This window comes from Polypterus senegalus, chromosome 4 (assembly GCF_016835505.1).
Source record: "Polypterus senegalus isolate Bchr_013 chromosome 4, ASM1683550v1, whole genome shotgun sequence".
NCBI lineage: Eukaryota > Metazoa > Chordata > Cladistia > Polypteriformes > Polypteridae > Polypterus > Polypterus senegalus.
The window spans coordinates 156,912,139-156,929,461 of NC_053157.1; the positions used below are offsets into that span (position 1 = coordinate 156,912,139).

At 37.7% G+C, this 17,323-nt stretch overlaps 2 protein-coding genes across 2 annotated transcripts in view; both read left to right on the plus strand.

The window, feature by feature from the left end:
* Positions 1 to 637: 637 nt before the first annotated feature.
* Positions 638 to 9,933, plus strand: clrn2 (clarin 2). Its single transcript, XM_039751540.1, has 3 exons — positions 638 to 890; positions 5,696 to 5,875; positions 9,448 to 9,933. Exons 1-3 carry the CDS (start codon positions 638 to 640, stop codon positions 9,714 to 9,716), a joined length of 702 nt encoding a protein of 233 aa, XP_039607474.1. The 3' UTR covers positions 9,717 to 9,933.
* A 4,225-nt stretch (positions 9,934 to 14,158) lies between these two features.
* lap3 (leucine aminopeptidase 3) overlaps positions 14,159 to 17,323 on the plus strand; it is a 35,595-nt gene continuing 32,430 nt past the window's right edge. Inside the window, exon 1 of the mRNA XM_039751539.1 lies at positions 14,159 to 14,373. Coding sequence (XP_039607473.1) covers positions 14,275 to 14,373 — 99 coding nt within the window. The 5' untranslated portion in view covers positions 14,159 to 14,274. The remainder of the gene's footprint in view (positions 14,374 to 17,323) is intronic.

The window sequence follows — 17,323 nt, forward strand, 5'->3', positions numbered from 1 at the left end:
ATGTCAATGATTTGACTGGCTGGCAAAGTTATAAAACAGAGTATTTTTAACTTACTTATTTACATGTGTGAAGAAGAGCTGCTGTTGATAAGCAGATATTTAACAAATAAAGAGGAGCAGCTGCTTTGACACTTGAAACATAAAGAGTTAACATGAAAATGGAAAATTTGTTTAATGTAGGGAATGAAACGTGTGGTGCAGCTGCAATTAAACAACCTAGTACATTATAACTCATGGAGTGGAAGGTGAAAGGCAGTGCAACCTGTCTATATGATTAAGAGAGAAGATGATTGGCCTGCTTCTGTGAGGAGAAACAATTAAACCACTAGACGGAACACTAGCACAGCACCGCAGATAGAGTTACTTGCTGGTGGAAAGTGAGACACCACCGCTTCTAAGATGCTTTTCTTTTTAGACTTTAACAGTAGAATTATTTATTCTCCACTTCTTTGCAATATTTTTCTTTTTTCTGTATCAGCTGCTTTGTAAGAGAAAGTGAAGCAAATACGTTATATACATTCAACATTGTGAGAGAATTTAAGAGGATGGTTGTGCAAAGCTGTAAACAGATTATTTACTCACCATGGCATCCAGTTACAGCAAATCAACATGAAGAGGAACTTTACTAAGGAATGCGATGCCTGGACTTTTGAAAAAGACTTTTTTCTCTATGGCATCCATCCTTAGCATTGCATCTGCTGTGCTGATAATTGTTGCGCTTTCTACACAACAGTGGGTGACTGGAAGTATCTTGTGCAAGACTGGAGCTGACCTAGTGAATGCTTCGGACCCAGAAATGAATAAGTTTATCGGGGAAATTTACTACGGACTCTTTGAGGGTCGAAAAATAAGGCAGTGTGGCCTGGGAAGGCGGCAAACAAAAATTTACAGTGAGAAAATTTTTTACTTTAATACTGAATATAGTATTTATTTATTTGTATTAAATTTTTAATGTTTCTCTGCATTAACCTGCATAAATTATAGGAATTATATATTTTGGTTCTTTTACTGTAAAATCCCCAAGTAACTTTTAAAGATTAATATTTAATACATTTAATACATTAACACTTGGTTTATTCAGTCAGTCAAACAAGCAATGTATCTTTAATATTGCATCTTTCAGAATTTACACAGTAACAAGTTATTTTACAAAGAACTGAAGAATTAAAAATCAAAGCATAAAAGATAACAATGTGTCATTAATATGAAATACAAATGCATGACTCCCTTGACAAGTATGCTGATGCAACCCAAGGGAAGAAGTGATTTAAAATATATGTCCTGAGGATATATATATATATATATATATATATATATATATATATATATACATATATATATATGTTCAATACGTGCATAAACACACATGTATTGATTGATTTTCTGTATGTATGTATGTATGTGACATTTATCAATAGTAACCATGAAAAGACTAATTTCACCCTGTCTACCAATCATCCAGCACAGATTTCTGAATCTGCCCCTGGAATTTGAGTAGAAAGAGAAGAAAGAATAGAGGGGAAAAAAAAATTAAAAATGTCTACAAAAAGGCAAAAAAAAAAATCATCAATCACGATTAAATACAGGGATACATATTCTTTGAACTTTTTTTTTTTTACTTATTTAGCAATATATTACTGTAATGTTCATTTGTTTGTTAGACATGTTATCATATTTAATTTGTTTAGTTGGACTTTTATTTTGACATTTAATAGCTTATGTAACAATGGCTATTTTGTTTTCAGTTTTATGTGCCTCTGACTGGTTCTCATGATTTAATTCTTCAAAGGATAAGAAATGTCTATGAATATGAAAAATAGACATTCTTCAGTAAGTTATTTTGGTTTTTTATTACTGTGTACATGACACATAAACAGTTTATAATAAGAATCAACTGGACTCTGTGAGTAGAATAGAACAGCGCCTTCAAAAGCAAACCATTTAGCAATGTAAACCTACAAGACAGGGTTTAAATTAAAGAAAAAAAAATACACTTGTATTTAATATAATATCCTTCAGTTGTATTATGAGTAGGAGACAGACCCTACCCTCACAGTGCTGGGCACAAGCCATGAAACAGCCCTTGGCAGAGCACTGGGCACAAGGCCCACTCTTGCCCACGGGTATTTTGAAATTAACCAAACAAGCATATTTTTTAGGAAGCAATTTGAACTTGGTGGTGCTGTGCAGAGAATTTGAAATTCTATTTGCAGCAACAGAATAATGGAATATGTTTAAAAACCTTTGGAACTTGATCTACAAAATATTGAAAAGTTCACCATTCAGACAGGGTACAGCGTCTCCAGAAGATAGCGCATGATTGCTGTTAAATTGACTTTTTTTTCTCTTCCTCCATCATCAACTAGTTATATCTTAATTATTACAGAAACAAGTCTTTCTACTCTAATAATTTGTTTGTTTTAAATATTGAGAACTATTTTATATTTAACATAATCAACATATTCTTGTGTATGGATGCAATGTGGTTTTATAATTTACTGTTTGTGTTTTCTACTTGTGCATGTGTAATGAAGAATGCTAAGTAAAAATTGAATAGATTTGAATTGTCTACAACAGATTGCAGATTCTTTCCCTGTCTGTGTGGTTTACTTGCCGGGTGCTCCTGTTTCACTTTCATAATTGTTGACTCTAACTTGGTTCAGCATGATAAGAGTGTGAATGAGCATCTCTATATATAATCTTTATTTGGATCTTGATCTTTGTTTGTCCGTGAATTAATTAGAAGAAGAAGCACTAGATGGCAGAAGAGAGACAGCTAAAACATAGGCATTGCATTAAGAATCTCCTCCAGGCTTATACTACTGAAGACTGTAGTACTCCAGTCACACCTCAAAACACAGACATTCAAACTAAACAAATTGTTGTGCTATTAATTAACTAAAGAGATCTTCATTTAGACCTTGATCTTTGTTTTTCCGCGAATTCCATGCATGCGTAGACCACCTTCCAGTTTAGTACATTGTTGTTACTCACAGATGTCAACAATGTGCCGGAATAACAAAATTGGTGGTGGACAGTGTTACACTGGTTAGAGAATGAGATTGCCAAAGATAAAAGGTACGTGCCTACATAACATATAAATGAAAGAAAGACAGTGGGTAGAATGAATGACAACGTAACAGCATGTTCCGGAAATTATTATTGTTACGTTGTAGCCGGCGAGTGCTGCGCGTCTCACAGTTGTACCATGGCTTGCTCACATGTCAGTGAAGTGATCTCTATTTATGCTTTAAAAAGCCTGGATACCTATGTGTCCTCCTTTTATAACCATTGCTCCGTGTATATGGCCTTACTCTTTGGATTGCCACAAAGCAACCTGCAAGATTGGAGAAAGGTTGAGAAGGGATCGCAAGAGGAAACGACAGCATTGTGAAAACAAGACGGACTGTGAACGGACAGAAGCAGAAATGCTCCTACACCACCACATAATTACTATTCGGACAGTGATTCCAAGTAGGCCGTTCCTATCGAATCAATGTCCAAGGGTTTTCTGTTGTAATTTTGCTTCCCTTATAAAAAATAATAATGCTGCTGTTCACGACTGGCAGCCGCGTTTAAACAGGGAGCCCTTCACAGACAACTTTAACACACGTAACGTAGTTGGGCACACATGGCTAGTACTATATGTATGTATATATTCTCTACTATGCACTGATGGCTCATCCGAGATTGATTTTTGCTTTTTGACTAACGGTGCTGGGTTAGACTGCAGCATCCCCAAGAGTATGACTGGATTAGACCAGTTTCAGATTGGTTAACTAGTTGGTTAAACACCCAGACTGAATTGCAGATTCCTTCAACTTGTGAATGTATTTTTCAAATATCACAAAATAAATGTGAATCTTTAGAGAAATTATTCTTTTAATAGTTTTTATGGTATTATTTTCATCAGAGGTTTCGGTACTTTTGGGACTACAGATAATAGCCTACAGATCTAAATTATGATGACAGTTTTAACAGTTACCTTGTCGGTACTTAATGTAGGTAGATTATTTACATCTAAATATATTTTATTTTCCTTACACTGGAAATATATGTATATGTAAATATAAAATTAATTATTCATTGGATGCCCCATTGGACAACAATATGTGCAGGACACTTACAGTATATGAAAACTTTAAAACTGGAGACTCAGTTTGACTCGCCCTGGCTTCCCTTCTTGAGGTGGTTCCTGCCTTGTGCCTAGTCCTGCTGGAATAAGCTCCAGGTCTCTATGACCTGATGTTGGGTTAGGCAGGTTCAGTAAATGGATACACGGATTGAGCCGGAGTGTAATTTAGGCATGTATAATTAATCAAATATTTACTAATAAACTGCTGAGCCAGAAAAGACTAACAGAAAATATATTACATTTCAACCTTATCAGTGGACGCCAAAATATTTTTTTCTTTCAATGTTATTTCTAAAAGCACTTATGATATTGTTAGGCCCAGCAGTGCTTACTACAGTACTCACTCACGTTGATGCTCAGTATAAAATAGCAGCAACTTCAAGTCTTTCAAACAAAACTTGTGTCTGTTTTTTATGTTACTTTTTACTTGCATTAGTGCTGGTTTTTAGAAATTATTTTGTTGATGGTACTAGAAAGCAACTTAATAAAATTGTTTCATCTATGCATGGCTTAACTTAGTAACAAGCAGAAAGGCAGTGTAACTTGTAGAAAAGGTTTGATAGAACAGACATGTAGAGTATATGGAGGGTTTCACTTTTAACAATAGTAGTAGCAATAGTAGTATTATCATGTGAACAGAGCTCTGTGAATTTAATACTTGGCACTCCAACCAACATGCAACACATTGCCACTCAGCTGCACCATGCTAAATAAGAATACAAGACTTTATTGTATTGTATTTAAAGGAAAACACAAATCAGTGAGAGTTACAACAAAACACTTTAGAAAGTAATCAGTCATTATGAACACACTATTATCAGTCAAGGGTTAGACAAGAGTCAAGAAGAAATGTTGGGGTGCCAGTGGTGCCACCCCATTTACTTGAAAAACAAAGGAACTGAAAATAACAAGTGCTTGATAGCTCAAGTAGAAAAAACAAAGCAAACTTTTAACTGTTGGCTGAGAATTTACAGGCTCCGAAGAGTGGTTCAATTTCAGGTTAGGAGCTTCACAGTTCAAGTGACTCATCTCCTAAATGAGATGCCACCTTCCAGGAGCACCTTGCTTTTACAGCTCCTGGACTGGATGGTGCAAGGTCCGTTGCCCACAATGGGCATCTCCTCTGAGCTGTGGGTGACAAAAGAAACAAGACAATCAGCAATCATGCCCTCTGGTGTCCCAGAGTGGTAGTACTTGTCACATATGATTTAGAAGGTGACCTACATATGTGACAAAACACATACTGCATATTTAGTGTATAAATGTCATCCTTTCTTATCAGTTCTAGGATCCAATTAGTTGAATGTTTTTATGGTAGAAGTCTGGATATAAAACATCCCACTGTGTGATGTCTAGTGATCTACTGGATTCACCTTCATCAAAGGCAATTTCCTCAAATGACAAATGTTAGTTTTGTGCACTTATGCGGGATTTTCATTTTTTATCCTCAGAAATTTAAGCTTAATCACAAAAGTTTATTTTCCACTGAAGCTGCTGCTAATGAGGTCAAGTGATGCACACTCCCTTCATTAATCTTAATCATTTTGTATTCTTCTGCAGTGTTCCCTAATCTGGTGAGGAAGTTGAATGGTGCTCTTCATGTTTTTATTATTTTATTTCTCTTCATCGCCATCACGTTTGCTCTAGTCAGTTTTGGGTTCTGTGTATACAATGCAAGGAAGATTCCGTACCAGTCAATAAAGGGACCTGCAGGCATTTACTTGTGGAATTTGATTGCAGGTAATTGTTTTATGATTTAATATTTTTTTTAATTACTGTGCAAGAACATGTTATAATACAATCATTGTAATATCTACTTTCATGTCTTACCAATCTGTGTTATTTACTGCCAGTCTGGATCGTCAGTTGTCATACTTACCCTGTAACATATGAAGTTGTTCTGTTGGATTTTCTAATTTGACCTTGGTTACCTATCAATATCACATAAGCTCCATTTCTGACATAATATAGGTGTCTTAAACAACTTGTTAAAGACTTAAAATCCAGTGAACTCTTAAACCAAAGCCATTTCACTTCTAATATGTAAATTAGATAATTATGTTAGGGGTTTATATGTCAGAATGCTAACCCTTTGACATATCAGATGATCTAGCTCCTTAATTTAAGAGAAGGCTAACACGCACAGTACAGACACAGGGGCAAAACGTTGTAATGTGATTAAAATGTTCATGCCTATGAAGAATAGAATAAGCTTTTTTTCTTCATTCATTCTTTATTTTATATAGCACATTTTCCATTAACAGTAAACAACAGCTTTTTAATAAAGAATACTGATTAGTACAGGCAGGTTACATAAGAATCAGTGGTGTTAACTTGTGTCTTTATGGTTCTCTTTGCATTGTACCACTTTAGTTGTCAGGCAATGTTGGTTACCTAGCTGCATGAGCAGTCTTTAATGAACAAAGATTAAATGACATAGTGTAGTTTCATTTATAGTGCATTGGTTGATGCGGTAATTAGCATGTATTATTTTTTGCTCCATCTTCCTCTAGGTATTAGGCCAGGTTATCCTGTTTAAGAAAGAATCAGGCTAGCAAATTATTATTTTAATGCACAAAGTATTCAGCATTCTTGCACTTTATGTGCACAATGTCTTAAATTATTAAAAAGGCTAGACTGTAAATGGCCCCTATCTTGTGTCTGATGCTGGATGAACAGGATCCTACCTGCCATGATGTTGTACAGAAAATAAGTGGATGAATGGCTAACTAAATTCTAGCACAAGATGTCAACTTACTGTATACAGTAGTGAGATTGCCAAGGAATGGTGTCTTTCAGGCTAGGCTCAATCCGCAGAGGATTTAATCTTGGCGTAAGACATTCTGCAGGGTCTGCTAATACAATATTAAGAATTCAGAAGAAAATACTGTACAATAGTATGTTACTCCTACGTACCACTCCCTCACAATGACCAAGAAAAGCAGTAACTGAAGATATAAAGGAATGAATCAACTTATACATGGATGAACAGATTGGTTTAGGTTATAGTGTGGTAGGTTGAAAAAGCACCTTCTTATTTATTGTACATTTTAATTAGACGAAGGTGCTGTCAGTAACACTGCCAAATTAAAATTCTTGACACATTGGTTCAAATCCTGGCCAGGTCCCTGGCTATCTGGAGTGTATACAGTATGATTCTCATGTGTCAGTGTGTTATTTTTCCCTGTACCCCGATTCACTCCAACATCCATAAAGTATACAGGTTGGATTATATTAAATTGAGTGAGCATATTGTTTGCATCAGTGTGCTCTACATTCCATCCATAGTTGGTTCTCCACTTGTCCTAGAGGTTCCATGAAACTCCAAAATGGAAACAGTTGTTTGAGAAATATATCAAAACCCACACCATATTGCAGTTTTTATAGCCAATACATTTTCTGGCATCTACAGCTTTAAATTCCTTGAAATTTTCAAAAGGCAATTGATTGTGGTTTCACTTTTTGTTTTACTAACATTAAATAAGTCAATGGAACTCCGATTACACTACTTCCTAGTTGTAAACTGAGATTTTATTTACCCAGTCTCAATAGTGTTCTAGTGAATAATAACAATGATACATATTTCTTTTTTCTTTTCATTTTAAAGGAATATTACAGACAACCTAATCATATTCATTTTTAGATACTTGTATGTTGTGTGCTCTGGGACCTGAATCTCTGCATTAGATTAAGATGGTTTGAAATGGAGTGTGGTATGATAGCGAACAAATTGTTCTAAAGCCCATTCATTCACAGATGAAAACAGATTGTAAAACATATGTAAAAACTGATATGGTATATGTAAGTCATGTAACCACAAGAAGAACACTTTGTAAGAGTTAGGATGGCACATTATGTTTTACTGTGGGTAAAATGTCTGGACTAAGATGTAATGTAACTATACACAAACTTCACTTCTATTGTATACTGATAGTAAGGTGACTTTTAAAGCAAGACACTTTGCCACAGCTTTCTTTTCTAAGGAGTGCCATATTTTGTATGAGTCCTTAGGTTTATTCAACTATTGGTAATCATAAAACATAATAAAAGGTTCTGTATTTTATTTGTTTCATCCACCTCGGTCTGTGCAGAAAAAATACAACATTGCAGTTAGAATCTTTTAAATCAAGTGCAGCATACATTAGAATGTTGGAATGAGTTAACCTTTCTTGAATAGCAGTTGTTTATTCTTTATATTTTTGTAAGGGAAAAGAAAAAAGTGCTTGAAACTGCCTGCCTGTTATGCTAGGACATCATGACTTCATCTGTATCAGAATGCTATATTAGGAAATTAGATCATATATAACGTTTAAGTTTGTGCTTTGTTCTGTGATAACAGTTTTATGTATAAGAACTCTTATTCTGTAAACCAAATGTTTAGACAAGACTGCTAATGATTAACTATTTTGGTATTTTTGGATGTTATGTAATGGCAGAGAATGTACTTTTTATTTGAGTGCTCATTGGTGGGATTGAAATGTTTACTAGCTACTATATATTAATGAACCTAAATAATAACTGGAGCTGTTCTCTTAAGACCAGCCAGACTTGCTATGGAGAGCCTTGCTGCTCAAGCCTCCACCAGTGTGTAAATAAAGGACGTCCTCGGATTTCATTTATAGCAATGACTCGAGACTGTTTTTATTTACTAAGTATTTTCTGTAAAAATGTTACTATTGCTTTACAGATTAGGCTGGATTTTACGAACAAAAAAAAAATGACCTTGAGCTAATTTAATCTTTAAAATGTACTCAGCATGTATTTTGATAGCACAGAATACAGTGTCAGTTATTTAAAATAATATTATAATGCTGCTGAGATTAAAAAGCACTAAGATTTCTTTTTGAGCTTTTGCTGTTACTGACTAGATCCTTAACGTATTAAAGTAAAATCTGCAGGATAATTGTTTGGTGTAGATGAACCTTATATTATTCAACTTATACAGGTATTTTGTTCTTTGAACTTTCGATTTGCCTTTCTTGTTGCTTTTGTATTTCTCTGAAATAATAATCTTAATTTAAAACCCTCTACATTGTGTAATTGACTGATTATATGTTTACTGTTTAAGCCCGAATGTTTCTGTTCCTATGCTTAAGATACATAACACTAGACAGTGATGCTTTTTACAACAGTGCTGTGCAGAAAACATCAATTATACTTTTTATTTTTTTTATTATTACCTGGCTGGCTATGGGGACATCTGTTCTAGCTGCAATTCAGCCCAGAATTATTAACATCACTACCCCATGCCATTTACAAGCCCTATACCTTCATCACACACCCTAATCATTTACAATCCTTTCCTCCTCCAGGGTTGTTTGGCGTCTTTGGAGTTGTCAGCTTTATTGCTGCTTTGAAGCTTCATCGGTTAACAGAGAGAATTGCCAATTTTAATGAACATATATTCCAGTTTGTTGCCTTGGAAGAACATTATGGCTTCTCTTTCTGGTTGTGTGTAGCAAGTACTGCAACCCATGGAGTTAACTTTCTTGTAGTGGCCATCACTGGAATTCATTTCCCCAGGATGCAGAAAAAACAACCAGAAGAACCCACTGTAACTGGAGAAGATCTTTTGTACTGATGATTTGCCTTTCCTTCAAATCAGAAAAATGAAGATCGTTGAATTTCAACAGTTACTGCTTTGAATGTCGTGAATGCAATGCTTTTATGTGTAATAGAGCTATTGCATGATAGACATAGTGCACGCTAGGACAAAGTCATTAGAGAAGGCAGACAATGCGTTTTACATGCTGCAGAAAAGCTATTTTTCTTTTAATCTGACAACAGTTAGATTTAAATTTTATTTTAATTTGACCAGAGATAATTGATTTATTAGATTTAAATTTTATTTTAATTTGACCAGAGATAATTGATTTATGTATTAGGAGATTATACATATAAGATTTTCATCTAAAATTAATGCTTTACTAGATGGAATGCATTGCTCTTGTGTTCAAAAAAAATGTTGTTAAACTGACAAATCCACATAGCCTAAGTGTGAATGAGATTAAATTGTGATGGACTAATATCCCATCAAGGCTGCTTGGGTAGGTGCCAGCTAATTGTATTGCTGTACTGGAAAAAGCAAGTTCAAGATGGGGATGAATGAGTGTTATTTGTTCTTTGATTCTAGAACAGAGAAGTTATTACACTGAAGAAAGGTATTTTAAATTATAGCATTATGGAATGATTCTAAATTTTAAAAAACAGGTGTTTAATGCTTACTCCTCTACAGAATCATCAAAATTGTTTTTTAATGTAACGTATATATATTTTTTCCAGGTGTAACTCTAGTTCATAGCCATTTTTTATATTTCATTATGTATACAGTGCATCCGGAAAGTATTCACAGCGCATCACTTTTTCCACATTTTGTTATGTTACAGCCTTATTCCAAAATGGATTACATTCATTTTTTCCTCAGAATTCTACACAGAACACCCCATAATGACAACATGAAGAAAGTTTACTTGAGGTTTTTGCAAATTTATTAAAAATAAAAAAATTGAGAAAGCACATGTACATAAGTATTTACAGCCTTTGCCATGAAGCTCAAAATTGAGCTGAGGTGCATCCTGTTTCCCCTGATCATCCTTGAGATGTTTCTGCAGCTTAATTGGAGTCCACCTGTGGTAAATTCAGTTGATTGGACATGATTTGAAAAGGCACACACCTGTCTATATAAGGTCCCACAGTTGACAGTTCATGTCAGAGCACAAACCTAGCATGAAGTCAAAGGAATTGTCTGTAGACCTCCGAGACAGGATTGTCTCGAAGCACAAATCTGGGGAAGGTTACAGAAAACTTTCTGCTGCTTTGAAGGTCCCAATGAGCACAGTGGCCTCCATCATCTCTAAGTGGTAGAAGTTCGAAACCACCAGGACTCTTCCTAGAGCTGGCCGGTCATCTAAACTGAGCAATCTCTGTGGAGAGAGGAGAACCTTCCAGAAGGACAACCATCTCTGTAGCAATCCACCAATCAGGCCTGTATGGTAAAGTGGCCAGATGGAAGCCACTCCTAAGTAAAAGGTACATGGCAGCCTGCCTGGAGTTTGCCAAAAGGCACCTGAAGGACTCTTGGACCATGAGAAACAAAATTCTCTGGTCTGATGAGACAAAGATTGAACTCTTGGGTGTGAATGCCAGGCATCACGTTTGGAGGAAACCAGGCACCACTCATCACCAGGCCAATACCATCCCTACAGTGAAGCATGGTGGTGGCAGCATCATGCTGTGGGGATGTTTTTCAGCAGCAGGAACTGGGAGACTAGTCAGGATAAAGGGAAAGATGACTGCAGTAATGTACAGAGACATCCTGGATGAAAACCTGCTCCAGAGCGCTCTTGACCTCAGACTGGGGCGACGGTACATCTTTCAGCAGGACAACGACCCTAAGCACACAGCCAAGATATCAAAGGAGTGGCTTCAGGACAACTCTGTGAATGTCCATGAGTGGCCCAGCCAGAGCCCAGACTTGAATCCGATTGAACATCTCTGGAGAGATCTTAAAATGGCTGTGCACCGACACTTCCCATCTGACCTGATGGAGCTTGAGAGGTGCTACAAAGAGGAATGGGAGAAACTGGCCAAGGATAGGTGTGCCAAGCTTTTGGCATCATATTCAAAAAGACTTGAGGCTGTAATTGCTGCCAAAGGTGCATCGACAAAGTATTGAGCAAAGGCTGTGAATACTTATGTACATGTGATTTCTCCGTTTTTTTTATTTTTAATAAATTTGCAAAAACCTCAAACTTTTTTCATGTTTTCATTATGGGGTGTTGTGTGTAGAATTCTGAGGAAAAAAATTATTTTAATCGATTTTGGAATAAGGCTGTAACATAACAAACTGTGGAAAAAGTGATGCGCTGTGAATACTTTCCGGATGCACTGTATATATATCTATATAATACTTTTAAGCATATTGTCATTCTGTTTATTGTAAATTGTTCATTTAAATTACTGTTTTATTTATTTATTGTTAGTTATTTGTAGGCTTCTTAAAAAAAAATCATAAACTGTTATGGTCTGGACTCTATATAAGAGATTTAGTCTCTAGGTCCACTTAATCTGTAATTACACAAAACAAGTTAGAAAATGGACAAATATCTTAGAATTATCTTGTATTTTTTTGTTGTTGCCAATTTGTACTATACCTCTTGAAATTACAGAAGCAATTGCGGGATTCAGTATTGTGTACAGTTTTGTAAAATGTTGTTTTCACCTGATTATACATTGCATCATGCAAAATATTTGCAAATATAATAGTTATTCAAAACAATGCCTAAGGTTTTTTGTTTGTTTATACTGTACATATTTATATTGCATCCCTCAATAAAAGATGCACTAATGATTTGAATGTGTCCTTTATTATATAGTATTGCAAACCATTTACCGGAAATACAGTGTTACAGAGAAGTTTTGGCCTCCCTGAGAAAATGACATTTTTTGTTGAATTTTGAAGTGAAAAGTATTAAATACAATCCCATTGGGTAATAGAAATTCCAACAAAGGTCTTTTGTCAACTTTTGAGGCACTGTTATATTTTATTTTATGAACTTAAACACAGAAAAAAAAAACATTAATTGTGACTTGTGCAAAAGATTGGGCAACCTACCACTTGTAAAGTCCCAGAATCTCATCATCTTTGTATGCCCGAATTGACTTGGTTTAAAAAGGGTAAACAGGAACTGTCAGTTGACAATAATTCCATTCCATTTCCACTAGATAAATTCTGACTCAGCCTTTTTGTGATAACACTGAATAACCATGGACTCCTCTTGTGAACTCACAGGTGGTCTGAAATGGTAAGATAATTGATGAATACAAAGTTGAAGAAATGCTATAAAAAACATCAAAGTACTTCCAACTTGATAAAGAAATGGCAACTGTGAGGAACCATGCAAGTCAAAAGAAGACCTAAAAGATCAATACAAACTTCTCAAAACTCTAACCCCTGAACCACTGCAGAAGATCTACAGGAAGACTTGCCCAACATTGGAGCTGTGGTGCTCAGTTGCACAGTGCAATGGTGATTGCATCGACAGTCTCCATGCAAACGTCACAAAAGACAATGTCTGAAGAATGCTAAGGATCATCTGGAAGCAAAAGTTGTTGACAGATGAATAAGATCGTGCTTTTTGGGCACAATCACCAGAGGTATATTTGGAGGAAAAAAGGAACAGCATTTCATGAAAAGATACGGGGAATCTGTCAGCTGCGTAAAGTGTGATACGCAGTACGCTTACAATACGCATGCATGCACAAATCGGGCAAGCGACGCAGATCGGGTAGTGGCAGGATGCTTTATGCTCCGGGGTTGTGCGGCAGTAGTGGCACAGGGAATATTGCACACCTGGAGGGAAGAATGAATTCCACTTAATATCAGAACATTCAGGGTGCAAATGTCTATCAAGAGATTCAGACTTCTACAACAAGACAATGATCCGAAGCATACATCGAAATCTACCATGAATTATATCAAGAAACAAAAGCTGAAGCTTTTGGAATGCCTCCCATAGTTCCAGAATTTAAACAGTATTAAAAATCTGAGGGTATGCATGCAAGTCACTCAACCAAATGTGTCTGAGGTAATCTGCCCGGAAGAATGGGCAAAAAATTCCATCAATAGGCTACAAAAATCGTCTGCAAACTGAGATATCTGCCAAAGGTTGGGTCACTAAGTACTAACGGAGGAAGGTGCCCAGAGTTTTGCTCAAGTGACGTTTACTGTGTTGTTTTTCTTTCTTTGTTTAAGTTCATAAAATAAATTGTAACACTGCTTTGAAAGCTGATTAAATACTTTTGTTTAAATATCTGTTTGGTGCAAGGGTTGTAATGAATATTTTTCATTTCAAAAATCAAAATATGTAATTTTGTCACTGATGACGATACTTTTTTGATGTAGAGATAAACGATTCCTGCAACAACAACAAAAATACTGCGTTTTTATCGAAATCGTTACTTTTGCGACGGACCCCGACGTGTCGCCAGTTTATGACCACATTTATACCCGCCTACCATTCAAAGGTCGGTCTTAGAGCTCCTGGGACACGTGAAGCCAAGTTGATAGAGGAGCACAGGATTCTATTCTGTTTTATTGGGTGTCATCCTGCAGGTTCTCCACCGGCAAACAAAGCAAGATGTTGCTGATGTTTAGAAAAGCTGTCGCCGCCGGAGGCAGGACATATCAGCACTGCAGGCTGTTTTCCTTGTCGTGCTCCTCACGGAGTGATAGAAAAGTAAGTTTTTTTGGAGTAAGATTGCGTGTGTAAAAGATCTAGCTTCTTTGAAATAATATGGACTGTTCGGTTGCGAATACGGTGTATGGTAAGCTTGCAACGGAAATAATGTTCTTAGTCGCTGGTTAAGTAGTGGAGTATCGGTATTGCGGGGAGAAGGTGTTAATGCACGAAGAAGACCGGTGACCGGGATAAATGGATGACATCTTAAGTGATGCGAAATCAGAAAAGGCTGCGGTTGCCTATGTATTTGGGCTTTTTAAAGACTTTGGAAAACAATTATAAAAGGAATCCTGCTTTCTGATGTCCCGAGATGTGGATGTTTCCACATCGGGCAGAATCCCACACAGGTGATGATGAAGGGTAGGTGTCTCTGACTCCGAACCTGGAGGGTCACAGTTTCTGAAAATTGTTATTCCTTTCATCTGTAGTAGACTATTGCCGCTAATGGGATCGTTTAATTGATTTCCTTGTTAAGATTTTGAACTGTATATTGCTTATTTTTTATCGCTGACAGCTCACTAACTATTGAGCTGCACCAGGAGAAAAATGGATGATCTCAGAAAAGAAATTTCTTATGTGCGTGACTAAGACACTGGCTGGGGTGAAAACTTGCCTCGTACATCTTAGTTTGAGACCTCTGATCTACAGAGCAGCTCCACACCATACACTCTTCAATGCCCTTGAAGAAGGCTGTCTTTTTTTTTTTTTTTTTGGATTTTATTGATTTAATTTAAATCAAATAACATTCCATACAAATAAGTCAAGTTCTACAGGACTTGGTTCGAAGGATGTCTTTTTATAGCACAGTTCCTCTGTGTCTCCATTAAGAATGGGGTCAAGTACTGTATATCTTCTTAACCATAATTCAAGCTGAAATAGACAAGTCATTGATTATTTTATCACATAATGTTTTTGTTAACACGGCTGGGTTATGGTCCCATTATTACAAACCACCGTGAAATGGAATGGACTTGTTCATCTACTGTAGAAGACATTGAAGCTCATTAGAATTGAAATGAGCAAAGCTTGCCTCTGCAAGAATTTGAGATCGCAGCCAATAATATGACCTGTGCAGTTATAATGTTCCACAAACCTTAACAAGAATGTTTGTCATTATAAATATTTAATTGCACAATTTCTCTGTTTTGTGTGCATCAGTAAAGCCTCACCCCAGTTTTATTCATCCATTTTCAAAATCCGAAGTCTCTGGTAAACTGGTGCTCATCCCTGGAGTACTGGACCCTGTGTGGGAACCAGATTTATAGAGGGCACCAATCCATCATGGGTCACACTTCTATAAACACCCATGCCCACTTATATTATATCAGTTTGTATTTTTTTGTATGTGGAAGATGACTACTTGGAGAAAACCAATGCAGACCTGTAGAATCTTTGAATTTAACAACGACCATACCTAAATTGGCATATACAGCCAGGACTTTTCAGTTGCATTTTGTTTCGTTTAACAGTTTAGATAGTATAATGTAGATGCTAAAGCAATGGACTTGCACCACAAGGCTGTAGGTTTGTTTTTGTTTTTTTTTTTTCCAGTACAGCATAACCCAAAGCATGTCATTTAAACCCCCTTATTTTGTATTTCCAATTGCTAAGGTATACTATTACATTTTCATTTTTCCATCCATCCATCCATTCTCTTCCACTTATCCGAGGTCGGGTCGCAGGGGCAGCAGCTTAAGCAGAGAGGCCCAGACTTCCCTCTCCCCGGCCACTTCTTCCAGCTCTTCCGGGAGAATCCCAAGGCGTTCCCAGGCCAGCCGGAGACATAGTCCCTCCAGCGTGTCCTGGGTCTTCCCCGGGGCCTCCTCCCGGTTGGGCGTGCCGGAACACCTCACCAGGGAGGCGTCCAGGAGGCATCCTGATCAGATGCCCGAGCCACCTCATCTGACTCCTCTCGATGCGGAGGAGCAGCGGCTCTACTCTGAGCCCCTCCCGGATGACTGAGCTTCTCATCCTATCTTTAAGGGAAAGCCCAGACACCCTGCGGAGGAAACTCATTTCAGCCGCTTGTATTCGTGATCTCGTTCTTTCGGTCACTACCCATAGCTCATGACCATAGGTGAGGGTAGGAAGGTAGATCGACTGGTAAATTGAGAGCTTTGCCTTAAGGCTCAGCTCCTTTTTCACCACGACAGACCGATGCAGAGCCCGCATCACTGCGGATGCCGCACCGATCCGCCTGTCAATCTCACGCTCCATTCTTCCCTCACTCGTGAACAAGACCCCGAGACCCCCAACCCTGAGAGGGCACTCCACCCTTTTCCGGCTGAGGACCATGCTCTCGGATTTGGAGGTGCTGATTCTCATCCCAGCCGCTTCACACTCAGCTGCGAACCGATCCAGAGAGAGCTGAAGATCACGGCCTGATGAAGCAAACAGGACAACATCATCTGCAAAAGCAGTGACCCAATCCTGAGTCCACCAAACCGACCCCTTCAACCCCCCTGGCTGCGCCTAGAAATTCTGTCCATAAAAGTTATGAACAGAATCGGTGACAAAGGGCAGCCCTGGCGGAGTCCAACTCTCACTGGAAACGGGCTCGACTTACTGCCGGCAATGCGGACCAAGCTCTGACACGGTTGTACAGAGACCGAACAGCTCTTATCAGGGGTCCGTACCCCATACTCCCGAGCACCCCCACAGGATTCCCGAGGGACACGGTCGAATGCCTTTTCCAAGTCCACAAAACACATGTAGACCGGTCGGGCAAACTCCCATGCACCCTCCAGGACTCTGCTAAGGGTGAAGAGCTGGTCCACTGTTCCGCGACCAGGACCGAAACCACACTGTTCCTCCTGAATCCGAGGTTCGACTATCCGACGGACCCTCCTCTCCAGAACTCCCGAATAGACTTTTCCAGGGAGGCTGAGGAGTGTGATCCCTCTATAGTTGGAACACACCCTCCGTCCCCTTTTAAAGAGGGGACCAC

Coding starts and splice junctions, on each gene's coding strand:
- clrn2 (XM_039751540.1), top strand. CDS start 638: ATGCCTGGACTTTTGAAAAAGACTTTTTTCTCTATGGCATCCATCCTT. Junction 891..5,695: donor GCGGCAAACAAAAATTTACA/GTGAGAAAATTT, acceptor ATTCTTCTGCAG/TGTTCCCTAATCTGGTGAGG. Junction 5,876..9,447: donor CTTGTGGAATTTGATTGCAG/GTAATTGTTTTA, acceptor TTCCTCCTCCAG/GGTTGTTTGGCGTCTTTGGA.